At 39.8% G+C, this 13,832-nt stretch overlaps 1 protein-coding gene across 1 annotated transcript; it reads left to right on the top strand.

The window, feature by feature from the left end:
• The first annotated feature begins 248 nt into the window (after positions 1-248).
• On the top strand, positions 249-13,758 carry LOC117248526 (cytochrome P450 3A27-like). The gene is made up of 13 exons (XM_033613699.2): positions 249-400; positions 531-624; positions 884-936; positions 3,453-3,552; positions 4,764-4,877; positions 8,026-8,111; positions 8,206-8,348; positions 8,458-8,582; positions 8,687-8,771; positions 8,910-9,070; positions 9,172-9,398; positions 10,615-10,777; positions 10,863-13,758. Exons 1-13 carry the CDS (start codon positions 330-332, stop codon positions 10,935-10,937), a joined length of 1,497 nt encoding a protein of 498 aa, XP_033469590.1. The 5' UTR covers positions 249-329; the 3' UTR covers positions 10,938-13,758.
• The last annotated feature ends 74 nt before the right edge of the window (positions 13,759-13,832 follow it).

The following is a 13,832-nucleotide window of genomic DNA, read 5'->3' on the forward strand; positions in this document are numbered from 1 at the left end:
GGTCATCCTCACCATGTCTATATGACGACATGCATTGAGCTGCTGCCACGTGATTGGCTGGTTAGCTATTTGTGTTAACAAGCAGTTGAACAGAGTGGATGTCTGTGCTGATTTCTTTTTATGTTGAAATGTTGTGTTGTAAATGTTATCTATAACTGTGAGATAGGTAGATAACAGTCACCATTCACCATTGGTTACTTCAATAAACACAGCGTTTCCTTCCGCAGCTCCAGATGTGGGCTCCTCCCACCTCCGGCCCACAGTTACTATCCGCGCATTTCCTCAACTACACTAGTGTGTCATCAGCTCTCCGTCGGAACAAGGTAAAGATGTTCGCCTTTACCTGGTTTTCACCGAGCACCTGGACTTTACTGGCTCTGTTTGTCACCCTGCTGCTACTGTGAGTCGTTTCTGTAGCTGTTAAAGCAGGCTGCGATGTCTGAGGCTCATTCACGATAACAACTGTTATTAAACTGTTATTAATCCCTGCTCGTGTAACAAGTGTAAATCTCTTATTCTCCATAATATAGGTATGGCATTTGGCCATACAGGTTTTTCAGAAAGCTGGGTATACCCGGACCAAGACCTCTGCCTTTTGTCGGAACAATGCTGAACATGAGAAAGGTAATGACAACAAACACAGATCTTCTATTGAGAGTTAGAGATCAGGATGTTTATAATTTAGGTTTTTTGAATTTGCTGACAGAGAATGTCTTTGTGTTTTTTACTAGAACATAAGTCAGCAGCCTGCTTTGCACTTATTAGCCCACATAACTTATCTATACACTTATCGACTGTACCAATCTAAAGCTCTGTGGTCCTTTTACCTGTCAACACGTACAACACGTTTTTATTTAAAAAAAAAAAAAAAAATCCTTTTTAGGGGTTGATTGCTTTCGACCGTGAGTGCATGGCCAAGTATGGAGATGTCTGGGGGTGAGTTTGTTGCTTCTTTCAATTTTTATTTTTTATTTATTTATTCATTTATTTTATCTCTCTCAAATATCTGCTTTATCTGCTTTCTAAAAATTAAATATTGGCTAATTTTATTATATTCATCTTTGGGCTTTAAGTAGTTATTTTAGGTGGAAAAGAGGTGGAAACTAGACAGTGCTCTTTTTTTATTAAGCCAAAAATTTATTTATTTATTTTCAAATAACAGAACATTCCCTGACATAGGGTCTCTTAAAAATTAGATATTTAAAAACAACAACAATAAGAGGTAAACAATATGCTTATTAAAAAAGAAAAAAAAAACAAAAAACACAAAACTAAGAATTACAATTGGGGGGGGGTTGCATTTTTCTTTTTTTACTAAGACAAAAGTTGTTTTTTTTATTATTATTATTTTCCAGATAGCCCATGACAAACTACACAAAACAAAACAATAAGAATTAAACAATATACTTAAGTATATAATAATTAAAAACAAAAAAAAATTAACATGAAACTATGAATTACATTGGGGGTTGCATTTTTCTTTTTTACTACGCGAAAGGTTGTTTATTTATTTATTTATTTTTTCAGCTAGCCCATGACAAACAAAGCAAAGCAAAACAATAAGAAGTAAACAATATACTTAAGTATATAAAAATGAAAAAGAAAAAAATTAAATTAGATTAACATGAAACTAAGAATTACAATTGGGGGGTTGCAATTTTTTATTATTTTTTTTTTTGTTTGTTTTGTTTTTTCCAGAGAGCCCATGACAAACAAAGCAAAGCAATAAGAGGTAAACAATATGCTTAAGTAAATAATAATTAAAAAAGAAAAAAAAATTAACACATAACTGAGAATTACAATTGGGGGGTTGCATTTTTCTTTTTTTTTCTTTTCTTTTTTTTTTTACTAAGCCAAAAGTTGTTTTTTTTTAATTTTCCAGATAGCCCATGACAAACAAAGCAAAGCAAAACAATAAGATGTAAACAATATACTTAAGTATATAAAAATGAAAAAGAAAAAAATTAAATTAGATTAACATGAAACTAAGAATTACAATTGGGGGGTTGCAATTTTTTATTATTTTTTTTTTTTGTTTGTTTTGTTTTTTCCAGAGAGCCCATGACAAACAAAGCAAAGCAATAAGAGGTAAACAATATGCTTAAGTAAATAATAATTAAAAAAGAAAAAAAAATTAACACATAACTGAGAATTACAATTGGGGGGTTGCATTTTTCTTTTTTTTTCTTTTCTTTTTTTTTTACTAAGCCAAAAGTTGTTTTTTTTTAATTTTCCAGATAGCCCATGACAAACAAAGCAAAGCAAAACAATAAGATGTAAACAATATACTTAAGTATATAAAAATTACAAAGAAAAAAAATTAATTAAATAAACATGAAACTAAGAATTACCGGGGGGCTGCATTAACAACAGAGCAGGTTCAGTTATAGAGGAACACAACAGTGACATTTTGAGTGATACTCTATTATCATACAATCCATGACAACAACCCACCCTATTCAATTCAATCCCCAGATTTAGCGTAACTCGAGACCACCTTTGTTTAAAAGTTTTCAGTTTGCCATCATTCGTTCAATCACATAAACCATTTTGAGCCTCTGCGTCCACTGGATAATAGTTGGTGTCTTTCCAGTTTACCCTTATCACTTTCTTGTCAATCAGTAAGAGTTTCCTCAGTATATACCTCTGATTCATGCTATGTCTTTCTTTAGTCCTAACAAAAATGTCCGCATAATTTCTTTTCAACGCTTCTCCAGAACCTTTGAATTATTGGGCAGTCCCAAAAAATATGTGTGTAATCCCCAATTTTTCCACAATTTCTCCAACACAATGCCACTGAGGTTTCTTTCACGTATGACGAGATGATGAGGGGAGAATTAAGATATCTGATATTTTATTTTCCAATCAAATTCTTTCCATAATTCCTTCATGACAGTTTGCACACAGATCTCCCCACATAGTATCTTCAGTTATAGTATTTAATTCTAATTCTCATTTTTCCTCGATGTTCCAGGTATTTGCGAGACATCAGTTGTAAGGCTTTTATATATTTGAGATCAATGTTTTTTAGTTGGGAAGCATTTTTCTGCGATACTGAGGAAATATTCTTTGGGCTTTTGCTGTTGTATTTGGTGAAAAGGTTGTTTTAATGTAAAATGTCAGTCTGAGAAGAAAACAATAAATAAATCAAGGAGTGCAAAAAAGTTGATTATTTTCCTCTGAAATGGAATAAAGTAGAATTGCACATTAGCAGAAAACAGAAATACTAACGCAAAGTACCTCAAAAGTGTACTGAAGTACATTACTGAAGTACTTAAATGTTGCTTTCCACCTCTGGATGACACACTGTCGTCTATAGACTACAGATTCTTAAGACAGGCACAAAGTTACTTGTTCATCTGTTTGTTAAAAATCATCTTATTTTTTAATGAATGATCACTTTGGCAGCTTTGTGGTATAAAAATCTTAAGCTAGAAACCATTTTTGTGCAGGTTGTACGAGGGACGATCACCATTTTTGATGGTGTCTGACCCTGAGATCATCAAAACGGTGATGGTGAAGGAATGCTACTCTGTGTTTACCAACCGCAGGGTAAGAGACTCACCTTGTTGCACCAGAGCACATGAAAATTCAGCTCATTGTCTTTAGTGACATCATAACATTTACTGTCAACGTTCTTTCATTTATGAAACTGTGTTGGCTATTTTCAAATTACGCAACTCTGGAAAGTTTCACACATCGCCCTGCAGGGAAGGTGCAGCATATTGAGCAACACTTCCTCCTGCAATGATGCAAGAATATGAGAAGTGGAAACATAATTATGGTGTGTTAAATAAATTGATGTGCGTAGGAAGACCGTATTATGGTCAAATGATCAGGTAGAGGAGTGGCTCACATCTTGAACATATTTTGCTGTAAGGGAAGAAAAGGCAGCTAAGCGTGCATCGTCAGGAGGAGGTCAGGATGTTTGGAGTTCTGTAGTTTACACAAAGCGTCAGGGGACGATTACAGCTGGAGGAGTACAGCAGGCCGTCCACATGACTTCTGGGGCAACTGGAAAAAAACAATCCTGACAAAACTTTGCACTGTTTCATAACAGAGAACTCACAAATGAGAGAAGACAAATCTATGGTTTTAGTAAAAATTGCACATACCAGCCTGGGTGTCTACAGATATAACCAAGTTAAATTTAAGACTTTCTAAGACCTTTTTAATACCACCTTATATGGAATTTAAGTCCAAACCTGCCATGGAAATACAAATTTTACATATCTCCTCTGTTTAATCTGTCTGTTAGTAAGTCTACAGTGTGACATCGGTCTATATGTTGCACATGCTACGCTAAATCAGTCTGTGAGATGACTGAAGACACCGCAGTAGCACACGTACAATACCATGGGTCTTTTGCAACCTCACTTTTGGCCGCGCTGAGTCAAGCCATACTGCGCCAATTTGTGTTTCCATTGTCAGTTTAGACGTGCCGTGTCATGCCGAGCTGCGGCAGACATGGACCTTCTCCAGAGTAGGTCCCAAAGCCGGGCCACCTGCCCTCAAGCAGGTAGCGGTGACATCTTGCCGACCATAGCCACTTTGTCCACATCGCCCAGCCCTAGCTCAGGCTTTTACTTTAAAAAACTGAGATGAGCTGGATACATGCTATGCCTTTGAGTTCTGTGTTTTGTTGACCCACAAATATTCAAATCAAATAAAGATTAGTTGTGTAGGTTAAGAAGGAGAAAAGTTAGAGGAAGCTTCCATACAAGAATCTTTAACATTCAGTGTTACTATATTCATGTTCACAGGAAAATACCGTGGGTGGACCTTTGGCTGATGCAATTACATCCGTGAAGGATGAAAGGTGGAAGAGAATACGGAGCACTTTATCACCGTGTTTCACCAGTGGACGACTGAAACAGGTCGGTTTCAAGCTCACAAACCACCTCAGCAGTCTGCTTCCTTTGACCTAGTGCAGCAATACAAATGCCTTTATGTATGTCTGCAGTATATTGCTAAATGTACTGTAAAACTTCAATTAGTTGCCCGGGCTAGTATTTGCTTAAATCAATTAATTCAACTGGTGCATATTTGGGACAGGCCTTTAAATCCTTTCACACACAACTGTTTCTCAGCACAGATGGGAAATGCAATCGATTTAAACCAACGTGAGTATTACGTTCCGACAGCTTCAGAGGAGGGAGTCACCACTTTATTTTTTCGTCTCTCTTTTACCAGGCCGGTAAATCTGAATGAATTACGGTATTACGGAATTTCTCTTAAGCCCCATTTCCACCAAACACTTTCAGTATGGTACCTGTGGAACCAACAGTAACCCTTCAGACATGGTACCTAGACCCTAGTGTTTCCACTGCAAACAGTCCTCTTAAATGTGGGCGGGGTTGTTGTCACTCACTGCTCCGTCCAGCACTCACTGTATTTCCTCCTTTATCAGTCTGCACCTTGTTTATCGTCCACAGAACGAGGCTGCACGCTGACATTTTCAGAACAAAATAAAACAGGCTGCAGTGAGAGTCTCTCTCCATGGGATATTTAAAAATAGCAGGTTTGTGCATTTAGTCCCTCTCAGGCAAGCTCAGGGGTTTAGTGTTGCTGGAGCCCACAGGAACAACGCTCCACAGCACACATCACATTATCCGGTCGAAAATAATATATATAAACACTTAAAGATCCACTCGTTACTAAAAGTGTATGTCATATAAAAACTAAAGTGATGGTCAAAGTTGTCACAGTGAAATTTAAGGTGTGCTGATGGATTCACGTCGTCACCTCATGCATTGAGTAACATAACAAGTAAACATTCCACCTTAAAAGTTGCCGGCAGACGGTCCAGTGAATTATTTTTTCTCAGACTCCAGCTGCTGTGAGAGGCAGCAAAACATCCTTTCTTTTTATAGTTACAGTTTACTAATAAAACTCTCCACAGTATGAACAGTGGTTACATGAGCCTCAAAACCAGACACAACTCAGTGTTCACAGCTCCACCTTTTAGTACCAGATCTGTGTGCTAGGTACCCCAACAGAGGGGGGACCAAACATGGGGATGATACAGAACGGTTCCATTGGTACCATCCAAAACTTCTCACAGTGGAAACAGAAAAAAAAGCGTACTGAACTGAACTGAACTGTACCGTACTGCTCAGTGGAAGCGGAGCTTTTGGTGCTCATGGTTTCAGTAAAATGAACTGAACGATTGAATTGTGAAGAAACCCACCGTGCTGCTTACAATACGTGCGTTTACATGGAGCCATGTATTCCTTTTGCATTCGGGTTGGAAGCCCTACCCGAATAGAAATGCTCCTTGTAAACACCTCAACCCGAATGAAAATCTAATCGGGTGCACAGGGGTGGAATATTCCTTTTCAGAACCCGAATGGAAGAATTTTTCTGTCTTGTATACACCTCCTACCCGATTCCAGCCATTCCGTTCTTTCTGCGCATGCTTGTTTCCTTGCCCTTCTGGCGCGATGACGTATACAGCGTGCATAGCAACGGGCTGAGATAGAGCAGTCGGACTCGTTGCACTCACTTTCCATTCCCCACAGCACGGTCTTCTATCTCCCTTCTTTGACCTTCTACCTCTCTTCTCCTCCTCAACAGACGAAGCATTAGCAGAACAAGGTTGTTGTCGTACTGCTGCTTCAAGAATATAAGCAAAACAAGCCAGAAAAAGGCACTAAGAACGGCGTCGTCAAGTAGGGCTGACCTTCGAATCCATTTATGGACATGCGAAGCTTCGGAGCTCAGAACTAATTTAATTCGAAGCATTCGACGACGGGGGGGATTTAAAAAAAAAAAAAAAAATTATGGCGAAAACGTAGTTTCTTCCAACACTAGAATTAAGATAAAAATATTCACAAACGAAAAAACACTAATGGTCGGTGATAAGTAGCGTTTAACTTTTGATTGAACACTAAATTAAAACCCTCAGCGCACACTGCAGCACAATCAAACAGATGCGCAACTCAGAGCATCAGAAGTGTCTCTGACACCAGACTCAGAGCGGACCGGTGGAACTGGAAAATGCACATTTTACATCAATAAAATCTATTTTATTATTATTTTGAGTCACATTGTTGAAAGAATTTAGTCGTCTGTGTTCAAGCAGGATAATAGCAGGTCTCCATTGTGCGTCGGGCTTTCTATTTCCTTGTCGGAGATTTTTTCTTTTTTAATTACATGATATAGGCTACTGATTTGGCAAATCTGGCACTCTGCTTTCTGGGGGTTGTCAGGGCATATTTTAAAGTGCAACCACACATCTGATGACCTCTTGGACATGTCTGCCAGCTCTGAGTGCGCTCGTTGTCAGTATCGGACTGGTGGGGGTTAGTGTTGCATTTACAAGAAAAGACAGCGCCGAAGCTTCGAATTTTTTTTTCACAATCGAATCCCGTGCCATCAGACGAAGCTTCGAAGCTTCAAATTTTTTGGGTCTGCCCTGTCATCAAGCATCTTGTTATCCGGAGCGAGGACTACAGTGTTTTCTTCCGGTACACGTAACATCCACCCTGCCCCCTATCCAATCAGAAACCTTCCCTGCCCCAAACCTTGCACAGACCCAAATAAAGCCGATTAAACTGATCTCCCATGTAAACCCTCGTTCAGAATGAATATTTCTCATGTAAACTACCTGGAAAAACTTTAATTCCACATGATTTCATTCAGATTTATTTCATTCTGAATGAGAAGCCATCATGTAACCACACCTATTGTGTACCATCTCCATATTAACAAAAACTTTTAACATTTATATTTGTATGTGCGATCTAGTGGGTAGCCAGCAGCCCAGTTTTATACATCCACAGCACTTCTATAAAAAATGAACTGCTGTGTAACCAGACCAGGCCTCTAATTGAGACAGGCCTTAATTTGTCTAAATGTGTAGCTACTCCAGGCTAGTAAAAGGGGCTGGGCGTTTAATTTGGACTCTGCTTTTAATTGGAGTTTTACGGTACGTGTCTACAGTCTGAGAAAAGTTGGCATCCGTGATAGAAATAAATATGAATAGCACATTTTCAACATTAAACAAGTCTTCTTTTTTTGAAGGTTTTCCCCATTGTCGCTCGCTACGCAGACCGACTCGCTGAAAAACTTGGACGGACAAATTTGGATGAACCTGTCGATGTCAAACAGTATGTTGTTAATCTGCTTATCAAATGAACATGGTAGCTCTGAATCCATGTTAGTTCCAAACAGAGAACCACCTTTTTTCTGTCTCTGCCGCAGATTTGTGGCACCTTACAGTTTAGATGTTGTGACCAGCGCATCTTTCAGTGTTGAGGCAAATGCCATAAACGATCCAGATGACCCCATTGTTGTTCATATCAAGAAGGTTATGAACTTCAGATTATGGATCTTTTTCTTATTAAGTATGTATGCCTTTTACTTCTGTTACAGGCAGATTTCATTTAATCATATCAGTACTTTGGGATCAGGGGTATAGCAATTTTGGTGAGCAACATCTTGGTCTCCTTTCAGTGGTATTTCCCTTTGGTTCCCGTCTGTTGAACCTCCTGAAGATTGACATCATATCCACACCCAGTGTGGATTACTTCTACAACATCATCAAAAGATTTAAAGATGAGCATCGTGAAGATGAATCTGTGAGCATCTCATCTGTTTTAAGTGGAAAAAAACTTTGCAGAGAATTTAAGGGATAGCTCTCTAATGTGTGAGTCCATGTTGAATGTTCTCTGTGCTGATCTAGGTGCGAGCTGACTTCCTGCAGGTGATGGTTCAGAACGAGATACCAGAAACAGACATAAAGAGCGAACACGACCAGCCAAGCAAAGGTATGTTTGCACCTCTGAATCCTACATACTTCTTCGTTAAGAGTAAATGCACCGTATGTGTTTGGTGTGAGGATAAATGTCAAACTGTCTCAACTTGTGAAAGTGGTTTTCTAGCTGAGCTTTCTGAATTTGTTGCAGGTTTGACTGAGCACGAGATCCTTTCCCAGGCTTTCATTTTCATCTTTGGTGGCTATGAGACCACCAGCACCACTCTCACTTACATCCTTTACAATCTGGCCATCAACCCTGAAGCATTGCAGACGCTGCATGAAGAAATCGATGCCAACATACCAAAAGATGTACAGTAACTATTCTGTTGTTCTGTTGGGGAAAAAGAGGATCATGTATTGTTTTAATCCTCATCTTTCTGTTTGATTCCTCCTTTACTTTTTGCCTTTAGGCTCCCATTTCATACGAGGACGTGGTCGGTCTCGAGTACCTGGACCAGGTTCTTTGTGAGTCACAGCGCTTGCTTCCCACTGCACCCCGGCTTGAGAGGATGTGCAAGAAAACTGTCCAGGTACACGGCCTCACCATCCCTGAAGGAACCATGGTTGGGATTCCTGTGCACATGTTACACATGGACCCGCGCTTTTGGAGCTCACCTGAGCTTTTCAGGCCAGAGAGGTAAATGCACACTGCACTAAGCTGTCATTCTTTACATTTAAGCTGCAGTAGGTAGATTTATTTTGGTTTCACTGTGCAAAAATCCTATAATCAACTTAAAGTGGACTGAGAGAAAACTAGACATCTGCACCTCCTCTTGGCTCTGTTTTTATAGTTGGGGTAGCTAATCCCAGACGCAACCTGCCGTTGCGCTCTTGAAAGCAAGCACAGATAAAAGGCACAAGACCTCGCATTTTCCAGGGGGTTATAGATGCGGCATGTGTACGGCCCCTAATTTCCAGGGCTGGTACCTGGTGTTATTCCACAGGCTAGTTAATAACATGTCGGGCAGGAAATCCAAAGTGTGGGATCATTTTGAGAAGGTGAAGGACGAACCCAAGGTGATATGTAAACTCATCTTCATTGGTCGACTATAAACATGACGTATCATCTGAAACATGGAAGTAGCTACATGCCCATTAGCCCACAGCGTCATTAACAGGCGGCTCGCTCAGTGTGTGACGTGCACTTGTAGATAAAATATAGGCCTATATTAATGAAGGTTCATTAGTACGGTTTTGTATTTCTCTGTAATGTAGCACAGTGTTAACAATGTTACTGATACTATTCTTTCTCACACCTTCAACTCAAACCACCAAAATATATCATTTAATAATTCAATTAATATCGTAAACATGCGGACGACTAGTCGACTAATGGACCTAAATGATGACTATTGGTTGACTAGGAGGGGGCAGCCCTACTTGCATTATGTTTTGATAGGCTGAATCAAATCCCTGTAAACATCATTATTTTGCCGAGTTTTCTTGTTACACAGAGTTTCAGTCTTTTGAAACTTTTTCCCCATTTTCATAATACGACGTTATCCCATAGTAAACAGTGGCCACAAGTGACATAACAGGATAATGGTAAATGCTAAAATGTAGTTTAACAGTAGCACAAGCAGATGACATGCAACAAGTCAGCTGTCACACTAACTCGGTGATGAAAAATACACAGTGATATCTATTCAGTGTTCAGGCCCACTCCTCTGGTGACTAGATGCTTATTGCAGTTGCAAATTGCGATAATGTGCAGCCCTATGCCAGTGCCTTTGTGCCTGACTTGCACACAATAATACCGTGTGGGATCATGATGGCTTTTACTGATGTGAGTTTGTTGTTCTCTCATGACGTCATGATCTTATCTGTATCTGTGTGCCCATCTGTATGTGCAGGTTCAGTAAAGACAGCGGGGAGGAGGTGAACCCCTACACCTACATGCCGTTCGGTCTCGGCCCTCGTAACTGTGTTGGGATGCGCTACGCTCTCCTCACCATGAAGATGGTTCTTGTCCGTCTCCTGCAGAGTTACACTGTGGAAACATGCAAAGACGCCGTGGTAGGAAATAGCACTCCACCCACACTCATACTGTCACACTCTTCTGCTGTCATGTACCTGATTTTACATCTGTTTCTTCCTTTAGATCCCGCTGGAGTTTGACTGGAAGTTCCAGCCGATGAAGCCAGTAAAACTCCAGTTTGCTCGCAGACAACAGTAGTTAAAAAGGAAGCATCTCAGAGTACACCTTAATTATGAATTCCTATTGAAATCACTATTTTGTAGTTGTTTTAATGTGTTGTAACTACTTACAGGATGGCAGAGGTGGGGGATGACATGACTCAAGTGACTGATAAAACACTCCACTTGACTTTGACTTGGTATCCATGACTTGAGACTTGAGTTTGACCTGCTCGGCTCACGTTTGGGGACTTTGACAGTGTGTTATTATCTCCCCTGCTCTCTGACAGCAGCAGGTATGTTATGTGAGTGGTGTGTCGTTCATCCTGACCAGAGGGCTCGGAGCAGGAGAGGAAGTATTTAAATTGTTTTATCAGTTGTCAGTCAGTCGAGTCAGTTCATAGGAGGACCCAAATGCAGGCCAACAGGCAGAGTCTTTAACAAAACGCGAGCTTTAATGTAGCTGATGGAAAACATCCAGCACAGGCAGGCAACTAAAAGTCCAAATGAAAGCAGAACAAAAAAACAAACTGAACAGGGATGAGCACAGGAAAAACGCAGGGATGAAGGCAGGAACGACCAGAGAGTGCACCCAGGAAGAACACAGGCTCAACACAGAAAACTAATCACAAGAACGAGACACAGCTGGAGTAGGAGGACACAACCAGGGTGGAGCAAACAAGACTACTACAGAACAGGTGTGAAGGGAAGACTCTGGGAACAGGGAAGGACTAACGAGCCAGGTGTGTCAGAAAACCGGCGGGAAAGCACACAAAGACAGGAAACAAAACCAGACACGACACATGAGGAGAGAATCTACAGAATAAAACAGGAAGCAGATTAAACATGAACGAACAACATGAACCAAGGAACACGAACAGAAACCTCTTCGACAAAGTCTATAGGATAACAGAATATGAACAAACCCAGGATCAGGACACCAGTAAAAGCAACTGCAAAATCTTAATTTGTTAAATAACCAGTAACTGAAGCTGTCAGATAAAAGCAGTGGAGTAAAGGTTTACGGTGACATGACAAGAAAAGATTTGTACTGACAGTATTTGAGCTCGTGTGTTCGGTTACATTCCACCACTGAGTGCAGCTTATGTTACATTATCTTTATGAGTTTGTGAGCATGACTTGACTCGTGATATGCTTGACTTATAGCAAGGACTTTAGACATGCTTATGACATCCACATGTGTGACTTACTCCCACCTCTGCAGGATGGCAAGTTTGCACAGAAAGTATTTATACTACCTAAACTCATAGACTTAGCATTTAAAGGGACAGTTCACCCTAAAATAAAAAATATATATGTAATTTTCCTCTTACCTGTAGTGCTGTTTATCAGTCCAGATTGTTTTGGTGTGAGTTGCTGAGTGTTGGAGATATTGGCCATAGTCTGTCTGCCTGCCTTTGCTTTAACATAATAGAACCAGATGGCACTCGGCTTGTGGTGCTAAAAGCATCAAAAAATACACTTGGAAAAACGCAGCAATGTCTCTTTCCAGAAGTCGTGACCTGGTTACCCAATAATCCACAGACCTTGTTGTGAGCAGTTATACGTAGGAAGTTACATCCGCTAACCGAATCAATGTACAGCAGGAGTCCTGCATCTACTCATGGATGAGAGGAAAACATGTATTTTTGATTTGGGGGTGAACTGTCCTTTTAAAACTCAACGCACCTTTGCTACTGAAACATACTCATAAGAGACCTATTTGTAAGGGGCAGATTATAGAATATAAAACAACTTGATTCAAGCACCTATTTAGTTTAATTTTGCATTAGCTCTGCATCAGTGTAGAGGATTTTAATGCAAAAGTCTGTTAATTGACACACTTAACTGCACAAGCTTTGTAATCTAACAAAATTACAACCCACTTCATTGTCTGTCGCTGTATTATTGATGGGTATTTGTCTCCCCCTAGTGGCTGGTTTAGCTTCATCTGAAACACTCTGGTGACCAACTTTAATGAGTTTTAGTTTAACTTTTAAGACTTTACCTCTCATTATTTTAAAAAAGAATGTCAAAATGGGATGTCAGATGCAAACATTTTTATCTAGTAGATGATTCACACTCAATTTTGAGTCCAATCAAGCTGCATGTTTCTGTAATGCAGCCCTAACAAACCAAAGTACCTGCAAAAACCACATGGACACTCAGAGTACATACAGACTTCACTTATAACGAGTCAGGGCCAAGAATCAAACTCACTGTCTCACTGAGAGCGTGCATATAGAGAGGGGATTTGTTCTGTGGCCAACCTAAAATACAGTCTGAAACAGGGGTGTTAAACTCATTTTAGTTCACGGGCCACATAGAGCCCAATGTGATCTCAAAGCAAAGTCATCCAGTGGGCCGGATTGGACCCTTTGGTGGGCCGGTTCTGGCCCCCGCTCCGTAAAAGTTTCTCCATGTTCACTAAGGTTAAATGTTATCATCTGAAGTATACAAAACATGAAATAACTGATGTTAGGGCAGAGACTGCGCATTACAAAGAGGAGGTACATTTCTGGCAGACTGAAAGGATGTCTACCTCACTATAACTTTTGTAGGAAAAGTAGAAACTTCTCCATATCCTCCAAGGTTAGCTTTGATATGTTGTAAAATGAAATTCATCATACACCAAGCTGAATCATTTTCCTATAAATCACACATATGCTGGTGTCATGAGAAATGTCACCGTGTGTGTCTTTGCTTTAACACTGCTTCTGTTTTGTGTTAAAAAACAAAGTCCTGAAAATATTTTTTTTGTACCAGCCATCAGTTGAAATGTGCAAAAATTATCTGCCGTGTCTACTACCTACTATCTGCTACCATCTATAGTATTTCCAAAATAAAACACTTGACGGTAAGGCAGAGGGTCTGCATTTTATATACAGAGGAGAAACGTTTTGTAGCAGGTTGAAAATCCCTCAGAATTATTCGC

This window comes from Epinephelus lanceolatus, chromosome 17, assembly GCF_041903045.1.
Source record: "Epinephelus lanceolatus isolate andai-2023 chromosome 17, ASM4190304v1, whole genome shotgun sequence".
Lineage (NCBI taxonomy): Eukaryota > Metazoa > Chordata > Actinopteri > Perciformes > Serranidae > Epinephelus > Epinephelus lanceolatus.